Source organism: Takifugu flavidus, chromosome 5 (genome assembly GCF_003711565.1).
Source record: "Takifugu flavidus isolate HTHZ2018 chromosome 5, ASM371156v2, whole genome shotgun sequence".
Classification (NCBI taxonomy): domain Eukaryota; kingdom Metazoa; phylum Chordata; class Actinopteri; order Tetraodontiformes; family Tetraodontidae; genus Takifugu; species Takifugu flavidus.
In genome coordinates, this window is record NC_079524.1 from 5,173,551 (window position 1) to 5,187,197 (window position 13,647).

Genomic DNA, 13,647 nt, shown 5'->3' on the forward strand with positions numbered 1-13,647 from the left:
CTCGCTGTTTCCCCAAAGAAATGCACCAAACTACAGAAACAGAACAGCTCAAAAATGCTTACTTCAATCCTGCTGTTGCCTGAAATAACCTTTCCAAACTTGGAGTGACTCTACTGTATTTACCCCATAAATGGGGCCTGGAAGCAGCCCCCTTTACCACTACAGAGCAATAAACATGCGGCTAACCGTCCCTGTGACCTTGCTGAATGGGCCACCATCATCAGGGTAAAGAGACGTTATCAACAGGAGGATCTACGGACATGCTCGTCATGCTCTGTCGGGGTGTCTGTGCAGCACATAGCATGGCCAGTTCAAGCCCTGCGGCGTCACGTTGATGATGCGCTCTCGTCGCTAAATCCATGAGCCTTAAGGAAGCTGAAGCAGCTCCCTGTCGTTCAGTTGAGTTTTCTGACCCCTTGTGGCCACTCAGGACACGTCTCACGTCCGCCTCTCTTCATATCTCCTGCCTGTTTGATATTCAGGTGCAGAGGCAGCTGGGATTCACCTCTGAAAACATTGTCCTTCTCTGTTTGGAAACGTCATCTGCTCTAACACCTCCATCAACAAGAAGAGCGCCGCGACCTTCAGAAGGCGGCATCCGACTGTCCGACGTCCGTTTCCCGGGACCCGCGGTGATGAGGTCCTGGACGACACCCTCAATCAAACATCCCTGACACTTAAACACAGAATATAATAAAGTCTACAGCAACAGTTATTTGGTCAGGACGGAAATGTTTCATCTTTTCAAGGTCACACTGAGATTTGTGTCTGTGGGTATTTTTGTGTGCGTGCACGCACGGGCGCCCACGTAGGTGCGTGTCAAAGTCTGTAAACGGTTCATTAACTGACACCGAGATCAATTCTTAATCTGGGGTGTGCCTGTCCCAACACATGGGCTAAATCCTCCTCAAACATGCATTTAGTCAAATACACGTGCGCACCCATGCACGCACACACTCAGGTATTTTTGTCTTCCTCTTTAACAAATTAAATGAATCACAGCTTACACAAAAAAATCCTCACATGCACCAATAATGGCCTCCTTTCCCAAGGTGAGCCTGTGAGGTCATTACTTTACGCGTGTTCACGTGCACGTGCTCAGCTGATGCACTTGAGAGACTCCGAATCCACTTCTCCTCCCGGATGTTTAACATTTCACCTTTAAACAGGTGAATCTGCTCCCTGAGCTGCCGTTGGCTTTATCATAGTTCATCTTTTGGAGCAGCTGCTACAGGCTAATGTTGTTCTTGCTAACGTGTTTTCCTTTTTCCACGTGTACGTCTAAACTTTTAAAAATGTATGGAATTCTGTCAGCATTATAAAAGGATAAAGGATTAAAAAAAAAAAACTTTATTGATCCCACATCGGGGAAATTACACGTTACAGCGGTAGCCCGTGGTGTACAATACAGAAAAGTACTAAAAGAAAAAAAGAAAAAGACTCTTATATTATGTACATTGCTATGTACATTATACAGTATTTACAGAAATTAAAAATTATGAGACAGGTTCAGGAAAATGGGCCCTTTTTTTAAGTGGATGTTCCTGATGAAATCCAAAAATCTGTGTATCCTCTCTTATCCTCCTCCTCTCTCTCGTCTCGCTGGGCCTCACCCCTGCCGACCCTGGACTGACACTTTCACCCCTCCACGCCGTCCTCTCTCCTCCCACCATCTTGCTTTGCGTGCTGCCATCCAGCCTGTCAGACTGCTGTGTCCACACATGCAGATGTTCATTTGACATGTTTTCTATTACTCCAGCAGTGGGAGGGGCCTGGGGGGAGTGTGTGTGTGTGTGTGTGTGTCCAGCACGCGATGCGGCGTGATGTGAAACCTGATGAGACTCCAACTTTGTTCTGTTGCCTGAAACAGGCTGAAGCAGCTCTCTCAATGATACTTAATGAAAAATACGCAAAGGAGATACCAAAACGCCACATGCTGTTCTCATCCCACTCCTGTCAGCATTTGACCTTTGACCCTTTAGGAATCAGACTGGGTCATCAACAGCCAACAGGACCACACAGGTTTCCCATCCACACTCCAAGCCGGCTCAATAAAGCTGAAGACGACTTAATGAATTGTGCTGCGATACGGTCTATAGTAATTACACACACACACACACACACACACACACACACACACAACACACACACACACACACACACACACACACACACACACACACACACACACACACACAGAGAGAGAGAGAGAGCGAGAGAGCAGTAATGTTATATGTATCTGAATTCCTTCCAATTTCACTTTGCTGTTATTGATTCCATTTAAACAGCAGAATTCCTGTCGGCTTGTACCAGGAAATTGGCTTCATATTGAAACTGTCACAGCGAGGGTGCGTTTCAGTGTCGGCCCCCAGGAGCACAGAGGACGGAGCACAGAGAGAATCAATCCTCATTCCCTGTCATCACCTGGTTCTAGACACAAAATAAATAAATACAATTTGATTTTGGTTTTCGGAATAAAGTGCTTAATTGTTAGTGTTTTTTTTCTTCTTCTCGTTCGTTTGTGGCTGTTGAGACGGAAGCAGTGGCACTGTGTTGTTGCACCCCCACCCACACCGAGATTCTGGGCAGTGTTAGAGGTGTGAGAGAGTGTGTGTGTGGGGGGGGCATGAGCCTCTGGAGGACTAAATGTGTCTCCGACGTACCTTGATGACGTCCATGTCTGCAGAGCTGCAGGTCACCGATTCGTCCACCTCCCTCACCTGTCCATCCGTTTCCACGGTGACCACTTTGACGGGCACCGCGACGTGCCGCCCCGTGAGAATGGCCGTGTTGACCACCTCCGTGTCCTGCAGACGGAAGCGAAAAGAAGAAAATATGGGTCTGAATATTTGAACCCTTAAATGACCATGACGTCTTCAAATAACTCGTTTTATAGATGAGTAAAGGAGGAAAAGGAGGTGAACATCACGATCGCGACCTTTTGACCTCATGACGAGAGACGAGGAGTCTCTGCACGGACAGAAAGAGAGAAGAATAAAGAAAGTAAGATCTGCCGAGAGGGAGAGAGACGGAGAGAAAAAGAGAGGGAGCGAAAGAGTGAGAGCGGAGGAACGAGCAAAACAACAGAGCCCGAGGTTTGAAGGAAGAAGGGACGGAGAAATAGGTGATTATAAACTTCTTGATTAATGTAATCAACATGATTACATCTGATGAGATCAGTCTGACTGAAATAGAACAAATAACACAGAGCGCGCACGCACACACGCACCTGCACACACCGCTGTGCATGTCAATCTTGATTATTTGGCATCGAGTTTCCAAGGGGGGTGTTTATTATGGCCAACACACACACACACACACACACACACACACACACACACACACACACACACACACACACACACACACACACACACACACACACACACACACACACACAGCTGATTACAGGATGCTCTGCTTGCCTCACTGTTTGGAATAAAAAGTGTGCTTGTGTGTTTGTGACGCTTAACTCCCGACGGGTTTGTGCCATCAGGACGAAGCTCAAACTGGAGGAGGAACAAATAAGGGCCGAACATACACATCATATTTATCAAAGCTAAAAAACAATCCATCCAAATATATCTGCATCCTTCATCATCGGTCAGGCTGGAACCCGGGAGACAAACCAGTTTAGAGGCCAGTTAAAGGGGTGAAGGTGAGAACGGGAGGAGCGGGAGACACGGGGACAAACAGGATTAAGAGCAGGGAAAAAAGATGAAAGTGAGATGACAGGAGGGGGAGATGAAGAGCTCTGAGGACGCAGACGTGCACGGGAAAAACAAACGGTGGAGCAGATCCTCCTCTGGCCTTGAGGGGTTGAGAGAAGATGCAGGGATAAAAATCAAAGAGGGGAAATGAGACAAGAGACGTGTGTGTGTATATTTGTCTATATATCTGTGTCGGGGTGTGTACATTAAAATGTATGTGAGGGCCCTGGAGCTGGAGCCTCATGGAATTAGATAAAACATCACCTCATCGCTGCACCACAAACACCAGAGTAACCACAAATACACACCGTGTGCTAATGAGGAGCAGTTTGTTCATTAAGTCACCAAAGCTAATTACAAATAAGTCACATTAACATGCAGTTCTGAGAAGAGGATAAAATCACTGTTTTCCTGTTAGAAAAGCTGATGTGTGATCAAATTTAAATGAACCGGGAGGCCACAGATCTTCTTTTTTTGCTCCTGTGAAGAGTCGGGAGATGTGTTAGATTGGATTTAAAGGTAAGAATTCCCAAAAGAGATCCCGAAAACTCCGATCGGAACTGACGTGCGTAAAAGCACAGACAGCAGGGGCGGAGTCAAAAACAAAAACGGGACGAATCAAAGCACAATTAGAGAAGGTGGAGAAACAGAAATGTTAGAGAGCAAAGGAAACAGACAGACTCTCTTTGGTGGAAGAAAGAATTTCATGCCTGTCCGGGGGGATTATTAAGTGGCTCATCAGCTGCCGGCCCCCCCGCTGCCTTCAGAAAGCTGCTCCACGGTGCACTGAGATAAGCTCAGAGGTGTGTGTACATGTGCTGGCAAATGACAAATATGGTTGTGTGTGCATATTCCATAGAAAAAGGAACTCTGGGAAACAACCTGACATTCCGGTGCAGCTTATCCATGCATGTGCGAGTGTGTGTGTGTTGGTAGGAGGGGGGGTTGCAAGACCAGCCCTCACACGTGCACAGCTGCTGCCGCAACAGAGTCAACGGCTGTTTCCGAAACCACTATACCCTACATAGTGCACTCAATAGTGTGGATGCCATTTTGAAATAGTGTCCGAAATGTTAGTGAGCATCGGTGTACCCTATGTAGTGCACTCAATGTATCCCACAATGCACTGCGAAAAGTAGTGTACGGGCGAGCGCCCTAACTCAGAAAATGTATCCCATCAGCCTTTACGGTATCACGTGACGGTATCACGCTGATTGGATACGTTTTTTTAATCGTAATTTCTACTGTTCGGTTTACTGATCATCTTAAAATATTACAACATAAATGTGTAAAAAAAAGAAAATCAATCAATCTTCACTGATCCCCCCGGCCCTCATTTAAAATTGTTCTTCGGAATCGTCTGTTCCTCACCAGGCGACAGAATCTCAGTAAAAGAATATTTACAAAGATGAAAAGTAGCTCTGGATTCATTTTTTGATGAAAAATTGGTTTATTAAATGTTTTCACTACAGCAGAATATGACTTGAGAATGTGCCATCAAGTCTTGGCTTGAAAATGTCAAGGGACACTAATTATTTTTAGGTAATAATTATTATTGTATTATTATTGACATGAATATTTAATTTTATTACATAACGTTAATTATCAGGTAAAATATTGCATTTTCATAAAATGACCACTGAATGTATTTCTGATGGGTTAAGATAATTAAATGGACCTGGCCACTTTTCCCGGCGACACCATGACGTCACTTTACGTGCGGCGTAAATGACGCCGTTGTCCGAATACTAACTTTAAATTGAGTGCGCTACGTAGTCCACTCAATCCATGTCCCCCATGTCGTGAGTAGGGAACGAGTGTGTGGTTTCGGAAACAGCCAACATGCTGCATGAAACACAATCAGAGCTTTACTGCTCACTTCTCTACGTTTCCTGTTTTGTCAGCGCACTCGTTCACTTCCTGCCCTGAAACCCGCCTGGAAAATCCACCACAAGTCCTCCTTTGCTCCGACCGCGACCCTTTAATCACAGGTCTGGACACACAAACATCTCGGCCTTGAGCAAAATAACTCAGCGGCTTCCTCGGAGCAGAATGTTACATTAACACATTCCGGACAAAAGCGTAACTGTTTATTGGGTGGGAAGAATGCTACTGAGTTCCAGAGCGTTGAGGACGGCAGGGATCGGGTAATTTGGCCCTCCTGACAACACAGAACAACATCCTATGTAAGTCAAAGAGAGAGACACCCCGCCAACGGCGCTAATTGATGCTAAAATGCATCAAAGCCACTTAATTTATCAATGCTAATTAGCCACTATCTAAATGACACTAAAGCTCTTTCCTTTCTACGATTATGTCATCACATTTTGTCGACCATTTCAGGCTTAAACTATTTTTGTCTGTAGTGCATAAAAAAATCTAAAATGACCAGAACACGAGTTCCGGGTCAGCTGTGCGTGCATGTGTCGTTTAACGCGGCCCATTAATGAGGCACGGAAGCCAGTAAGTCACGTGTTCGCCGCGTCACCGCTCCAACGCCGTCATTTCACGTCTGAAAAGACCCACTCGGTTCCGCCAAGCCGCGTCATCTTCTGCATGGGCTAATTTACTGCTAATTTCCCTCATCGGGGCGTCGGCGCACGAATGAAAACGTCTGCCAGATGTCAAAATATTTAAATCAGCTGCATCGTCAACACCCGGAGACGAGCAGCGTCGGATCCAGAGAAACTGTTACCAGCCACCTCTGCCTCTGCCGCCCGTGAGAGAGGGATGCATTATGCTCCGGGTATAAATCCACAGCTGCACTAAAAGAGCACTAACGGGTTTAAGGACGACACTCCAGCAGAAAGAAACGAGACAGAAGCACATATGCTGCAGGTTTATGACTACATGCATATGTAAATAAGCGCCAACACCTTGTGTTTTATTTTCAGTTTAACACATTCCTGAGTTTTAAACTGTTCATCTGTCCTCTGTGTGTGTGTGTGTGTGTGTGTGTGTGTGTGTGGTGTGTGTGTGTGTGTGTGTGTGTGTGTGTGTGTGGGCTCAGCTGTGAAAGGGAAATTGGTTGAAGGCACTTAGCCACAATTTACTACAGACCCATTAAACACATCAAGTGTGGCGCACTCTTTGTGTGCATGTGCGCGCGTCAGGGTGTGTGTATGTGTGCGTGCGTGTGCACACTCGCTCATGCGTGTATTTGCATGTGTGTACGATGGTGTGTCAGGTTTAACTGTCTTTGTGGAGTGCACATGTGCCTGTAAGGAGTCCAAATATTTACACACACACACACACACACACACACACACACACACACACACGGTATAACAGCACACAGCCTAATATTATAACAGGACTTATAACCAAAATTAAATACTGTTGGGAAATAGGTCCTTTTTAAGTCTAAATGATTATATTCCGATAGTTTTGTACTCAACCATAATGGAAATAGAAAAAAATCTGCCTGATCAAAAACAAAAATTTTTGTAATTTGAAACCTCCTTAGCACAGATGATTGTATCATTGTGAGGACATTGTTTCAGTTTTTGTTATTAAATGACTGACAGTCTCTTTAATCTATTTTAAATGAGTGTTTATTAGTTAGTGTCAAACTTATTTTAAAGTAAACAAGCCCCACATTAAAACTGCAGCTTGGTTCTTCCCCTGGAAATGTCTGTTTTTTCACATTCAGCTTAATTGAAATAAATGCTTCTCTAGACGCTGTGATGCTGCTGAGTGTCTGCACAGCGCCGCGGAGGTCAATACCGTTCACTAAAATAATTACAGACCGGATCTCTAACGTGCAAACTGTTGTGTTGCCACTACCCCATCGATACTGTGAACATTTCCCTGAGAGCAGCGTGTGAGAAGGTCTGCGTGGTAGAAAATCAGGAGCTTCGGTGGAAAACATCAAGCTTTGCTCCGTTCCTCAGCTCGACAAGGCTGCGTTAAGCATTTAACAATAAACGTGCATTGATTAGCCGGGGAGCGCAGCAGCTCTGCGTAGTTGAACAAAAACAAGGGCAGCTTCTCTGTTTCGTTGTTGTTGTCGTCCTCGAGACAAGAGATGGAAGTCAGGAAGGTCAGGAATGGACTTGTATCACTTATGAGGACATCAGCAGTGGTAATTAGTGCCAGCTCTCCCCACTGTGACTGTGATATACACTGAGTGTGAACATGTGAGCACCTCATCTTCTGGAAACATGCTGTGCTACTTCCTGTGATGAACTGCTTGACTGATTTAGGGTTAAAGGTCAACCACATTCTTGAATCTCAGGGAGGGACATAAGGGGAATGACCCAGGAAACAAAGGATCTGGGGGGAAAAGGGTTTGGTGGGTGAGCGATGAGACAGCCTGGTGAGCTGCCTAGACAAGATAGAGCTTTTGGAGAGAGAGAGAGTGTGTGTGTGTGTGTGGTGTGTGTGTGTGTGTGTGTGTGTGTGTGTGTGTGTGTGTGTGATATGTCAGGGATAAATGGCTATTATCGCTATGACAATGTTAATTACAGCCAGCTATTAAGCCTGAGGAGTGTCAGTTTATTCATTTGGCTACTGAACACACGTGTGTGTGTGTGTGTGTGTGCGTTTATTAGCAAAAAGCTCTGCCTATGATTAGTTTATTTTAACATCTGACAGGTATCTAACCAAATATGCCTCTGTTTTCATGAGGACATAACTTCAGACCCAGATTGTGTAGTATTTATTTATTTATATCTGTATTTTTGTGTGTGGTGGACAAACTTATTATAGCAGCAGATACAGAAGGTCATTTGATTGAAAATGTCAAGACTTAATAACACATGTCATCAAAAAGCATTGGTGTTATTATTGTGTCGTGCTCAGAACTGTATTTTGCTCCTACGCCATGTTGTGCTGCTGCACGCCGGGCGATGTCAGGCGGTGCCGGGTGTAATTGCAAGACCCCGGTGCAACACCGCATGCGTGGGAGTGGACAGATGAGAGCTGAGAGCAGCCGCGGAGGACCTTTTTTTGCTTTTTTTAATGTACTTCAGATCTTCATGTGACTAATTCAACCACGCAACCGTGTGATGAAACGCATCCAATTGATAACATCAAGGTGATGAATACGTGGCTGGTGGGTGGATTTCGCCTGTGTCGGCTGCCTCCCAGCTGCAGCCGCGTGCAAAACTTCATGCAAAATAATGATCAAGCAGACCACAGTTGATGAATAATTGGCCTTTGATGAGGAAAAAAACGCTATTACTGTGTTATTATTACAGTGTAAAATATCACAGAGGAAACCGTGTTTAATTGCCTTGTTAAAATATGTTGGTGCACTTAACTTTGACGGTGAGGGCAATTTAAAAAGGAAGAACATCAATAAAATGTCAGATATTAAATGTGAATTTATAAAAAGGAGCTGACATTTTGATCCTTTTTTTTCTCGCCACTTTAAAAGCAAATAAAATCATCATGTAAGGATGGAGGAAAATGGACCGAGGAGCTGAAGGATGGAGGGAATCAGGGAAGGAAGGAAGGAAGGAAGGAAGGAAGGAAGGAAGGAAGGAAGGAAGGAAGGAAGGAAGGAAGGAAGCTCGTGAGGAGAAGTGGAAAAGAGGAAGACGAGAGAGGGGCAGGGGAGGAGTTTGCTGGATATGAAAGCTAACAGCCCACACACACACACACACACACACACACACACACACACACACACACTTCTACAAAGATCCCAGGGAGAATTGTACTTTCAATTTCCAGAGTCCTAATTGCATTAGAACTGCCCTGCTCTCTGCTCCCTCCTCTCTCTCCATTTCTCGGCTGCTGCTCCAGAACTTTCAGGGGACTATTACATGGAGCTCTGCTCCTCCACCAGGCATCTCCTCCATCTCTCTCTGTACCTCTGCAACCCCCACCATCATGTTGCCTTTGTTAGTCCTCTATTATGCTTCCGTTTTATCAATTAATCAACCAATCAATATATTTATTTATAGAAAGAATCCCTGTGCCCACCTATTAAATTGTAGGTATTAGCACCGTATTGCTATTTCTTTGTGCTGCTCCCTAGTGGCCATTCTCTTAGACCAAGTCTGACCTCATTTCTTCTTCTCATTTACTGTTTGATTAACAGGTGAGAAACTGGTTGAAGAACAGCTCAATTCCCCTGGGTTCTCTCCTCACCATCCTGGAGTTTGGTTCTATGATTTTAGAGGGCTTCATGTGGGATTTGTTTTAAATACACACACTGTGAGTGACTCCACGCACCTCACTTTAGAGCTGAAGTCAAACATCCTCTACCTACAATGATGAGATCACCTCACTCCAGCTTAAAAGCAATCACTGTAATTCTGACACTTTCATCAGGGAACATTTTGGTTGCTCTTGTTCAACTATAAACACGAAAAATTACTATGGAAATAAACTCGGAGCCAAGGACACGAGATCGTAGTGACCCAAATAAATAAACACTCTTTCTCTCACATATACACACACTGCAAGTAGAGTAATTATAAAAAAGATAAGCTTTCACCAGTGTCGTAGTAACCTTTTCTGGAGCTCTGCTATGAAAGACTAATGACAGAAAAGCCGCTTTCATTCATATTTACAATCATCCCCAACTGTAAATCTCAGCTGGCATGAGGAGGCGGCGTTTGGAAACGAGGGCGTGCTGGATGGAACTGGTGAAGAAATGAAAGCAGGCACGTTCAACGGTATTGAAATCTGCCTTGATTTCAACATGTTCTCCCGAGCTACTGCCACAGATCAGGAACAGGCTGCCATCATGTGGAACAGCCCCATTAATAGAGGAAAAAGTATTTTCTGGCCTCCCTGATCAAAGTTATCACCCACTGAAATTAGCAGGCTTGTCCCAGGCCTCCGTTTTTATTCCAGCTTAAATGTTTTTGTCCACTGGTTGCTGCTAGCGCAGGTATGAAACCCCTGACAACCAGGTTGAGTTATACATCCCCATGAAGAATATTTCTTTTGACGTTCCACAAATATACGGCTGGTTTGACTGGAAGCTGCATGTGCGACCAGGTCAAACCTGAGCCTGCGTCTATTATCAGTCCAGGTCATCGTTTCATGTCTAATCGTGGCTAAAAAGTAATCCGTCTTCCTATTTTCTCACATTTTTGCTCGAGTGTTTGGAAACGTGAGCGGTACAGCCACTCCGTTTCTGTCTCATGCTCTTTTTTTGGCCCTTCCTCTCCTTCCCCTCCTCTCCCTCCCTTCCTCACCTCCTCTCAAAAAAAAGATGAAACCAATTTTTCAGTCTCCGCAGGAGAGAAATTACTCTTAATAATCCCTTGTTTCCTGAAGAGGGCCTCTTTCTTCCCCGGGCCCTAAATGGATACTTGGAATTAGGAAGAAAATGTCAGCGGGGTTCTGATAATGACAGGCGATATTCCTCTTTGCATTGTTACCTTGTGAAGAGCGGAGACATGGCATTACCACCGCTCTGCTGTTAAGCCGTCTTTTGGTTTAGGTGATGGCTGAGGTGGAGCTGAATCACACAAACAGTTCAAACAGTGGAACACACACCAGCACAGAGGCTTCACTTTCACGGTTCTAAAATGCAAAAACGCACAAAGATCCTACATCCCACTACGCGGGGTGGTTTTACCGGGCGTTTATTCCAATCATCACATACAGGATTGTTACTGGGGGTTGGGTAATGTTGTGAAAGCTCCTACTTTCAGCTTGCTTTGATAATGTCATTCCTCCATTTTCCATCTCAGGACACATTTGGGCTTTCATCTCAGTCAAGCAGAGGAAGCTCTCAGGACCAGACACCATAAAAATACAAACAACAACGATGACGACTGGGCAGCAATCCAGGTAAACAAATCAAAGGCCCAAATGATCTTGATTAGAGGCCATTTTCATGCTTTTACTCAAAGTATAGGTGCAAGGAACAGGTGGAAGTGTGCAAATATACGGTTTCTCTGTTGTATAGAAACTATTATGCTGATGTACACCTTCACCTTCTTGATGAAAGATCTTTAGTAGATGAGAGAGGTGGAATTTTATAAGAAAGTGTGTCATCATTAACAATTAAATGGCAGGAAAAAGTCAAGCTGTTCCAATGCATCACCTCGTTATTGAGATGAATTATCAATGTTACTGTTGTCAGACAGTCAAAAGTCTGAGGTCACATGAGTATTCATGAGTTCATTACTCCAACATATGTATGTTTATCTGCATATATGTATGCATATGTAGGGATTTTCATTACACAATGCTGAATTTTCAAGTATCCAGGTTGTTCATTTAATCTATGTGGTTGTTGGTTAGTCTAACCAGCAACAGGTTTCTCTGCTATACATGTGCATCGACATCTGGCTCCACTGGCTACAAGTTTTAAATCTATTTATTCGGTATGGTGAATAATAAAAGTTATCTTTGGGATAATAACTGGAATCTTTAGGATAATAAATGTTTTCTTCAGGACAATAACTTATTTGCAGGATAATAATTGGTATCTTCAGGATAATAATTGGTATCTTCAGGATAATAATTGGTATCTTCAGAATAATAACTGGTATCTTCATGATAATAACTGGTATCTTTAGGATAATAATTGGTATCTTCAGAATAATAACTGGTATCTTCATGATAATAACTGGTATAGTCAGGGTAATCATGGTATCTTCATGATAATAACTGGTATAGTCAGGGTAATCATGGTATATTCAGGATAATAACTGGTATCTTCATGATAATAACTGGTATAGTCAGGGTAATCATGGTACAGTCAGGATAATAACAGTGACTAATGAACATATGAACCCAGTTCTTTTCCCTCCTCTTATCAGGGAGGCTTTCCCTGACACATTATTATTAACATTATTATCAAGTTCCTGGAAAGAATTCTGATTGTAACAAACATGGCCGACCCATAAAGTAATTGCTATTACTTGTGAACATGCCAAGAAAAGGTTGCTTCTAGTTCCAGTAAGATTAGAGTAGTTCTCCATGACGAGTACGGGCGCCTCAGTGTCCACCATGAGATTAATGATGCATGAGTGTGAAAGTAGCTCTTGATCTGGGATGCAGGTCACATGAAAATCCATCTTTTCAGGCCCATTTTGCAAACATCCTAACCAGATGACATCGTATGTGCTGGCCCCCCACAAGGTGAGCATCACGTGTTCTTTCATGCTTTGATTTACCAAAATCCCTCATGACCTTGGCGTTTATTCTTAGAAACGAAGGTCAGTGTAATGAAGTGTCCATCTGTGTACCAACATGGTGCTTCCTCAGCTTTCACCAATAAATCAGCACTATGGTTAAAAGGGGATTTTGATTGATAGAAATAAAAATAAAATTAACTTTTTTTTTTTTTTTTAAATGGAGAAGCCATGTGCTAAGCATTTATTTCTGAGCTTCATTCACGATGACCTCTGTAAAGGGCTGGTAAAATCCCAGCAGCACTGCTATTTGAAATGATGTTTTCACGCTTGCTTTTCCCAGTGTGCGAAAGAGCGTGGGTTTGCAGACGCTCTGAACAAAATTGGGTTTTTTTTCCCACTCGGGCTTTGCTGTTTGAAGGAGGGCTATCAGGGCAGATTAGCATTACCTCAGTGGTAATGGAACTGAGATTATTTTGAAAAGCATCCCTCTCCTCACTTTCAGCCCCAGGTTCTTGGCTGATGCCAGAGCAGAGATGTCTCCTCTCAGATGTGTCCGTTTTGATCTGTGGATGTATGACGCGATGTGCTATTTTAGACGATTATTAATGTCATAGTGGTAAGCAGGCTTTTATAGCAGGCTTTTATAGCAGGCTTTTCCATCAACTAAGACTACACAGACATGAGGGAAAATGTCATGTAATTATTATCAGGGTTTTTTTTTAAGCTTTTGAACCATTTACACTTTTTACTGCTCCTTACTGGTTCCCTTTGGCTGCCTGAGTCTAATTTATAAATTATTCCATGTTTTAATTACATTTTAGGAAATTAGCCTTGGTATCACATGCTAGCTATCACATTTCCCCGTTTGTTAATGAAGGAAGAAC

At 43.7% G+C, this 13,647-nt stretch overlaps 1 protein-coding gene across 1 annotated transcript in view; it reads right to left on the reverse strand.

Annotated features, from left to right (window-relative positions):
- Nucleotides 1-13,647, reverse strand: part of si:dkey-215k6.1 (transmembrane protein 132D) — a 136,029-nt gene that overhangs the window by 17,764 nt on the left and 104,618 nt on the right. The window contains exon 6 of the mRNA XM_057033442.1: nt 2,664-2,807. Within this exon, the coding sequence (XP_056889422.1) occupies nt 2,664-2,807 (144 nt within the window). The remainder of the gene's footprint in view (nt 1-2,663; nt 2,808-13,647) is intronic.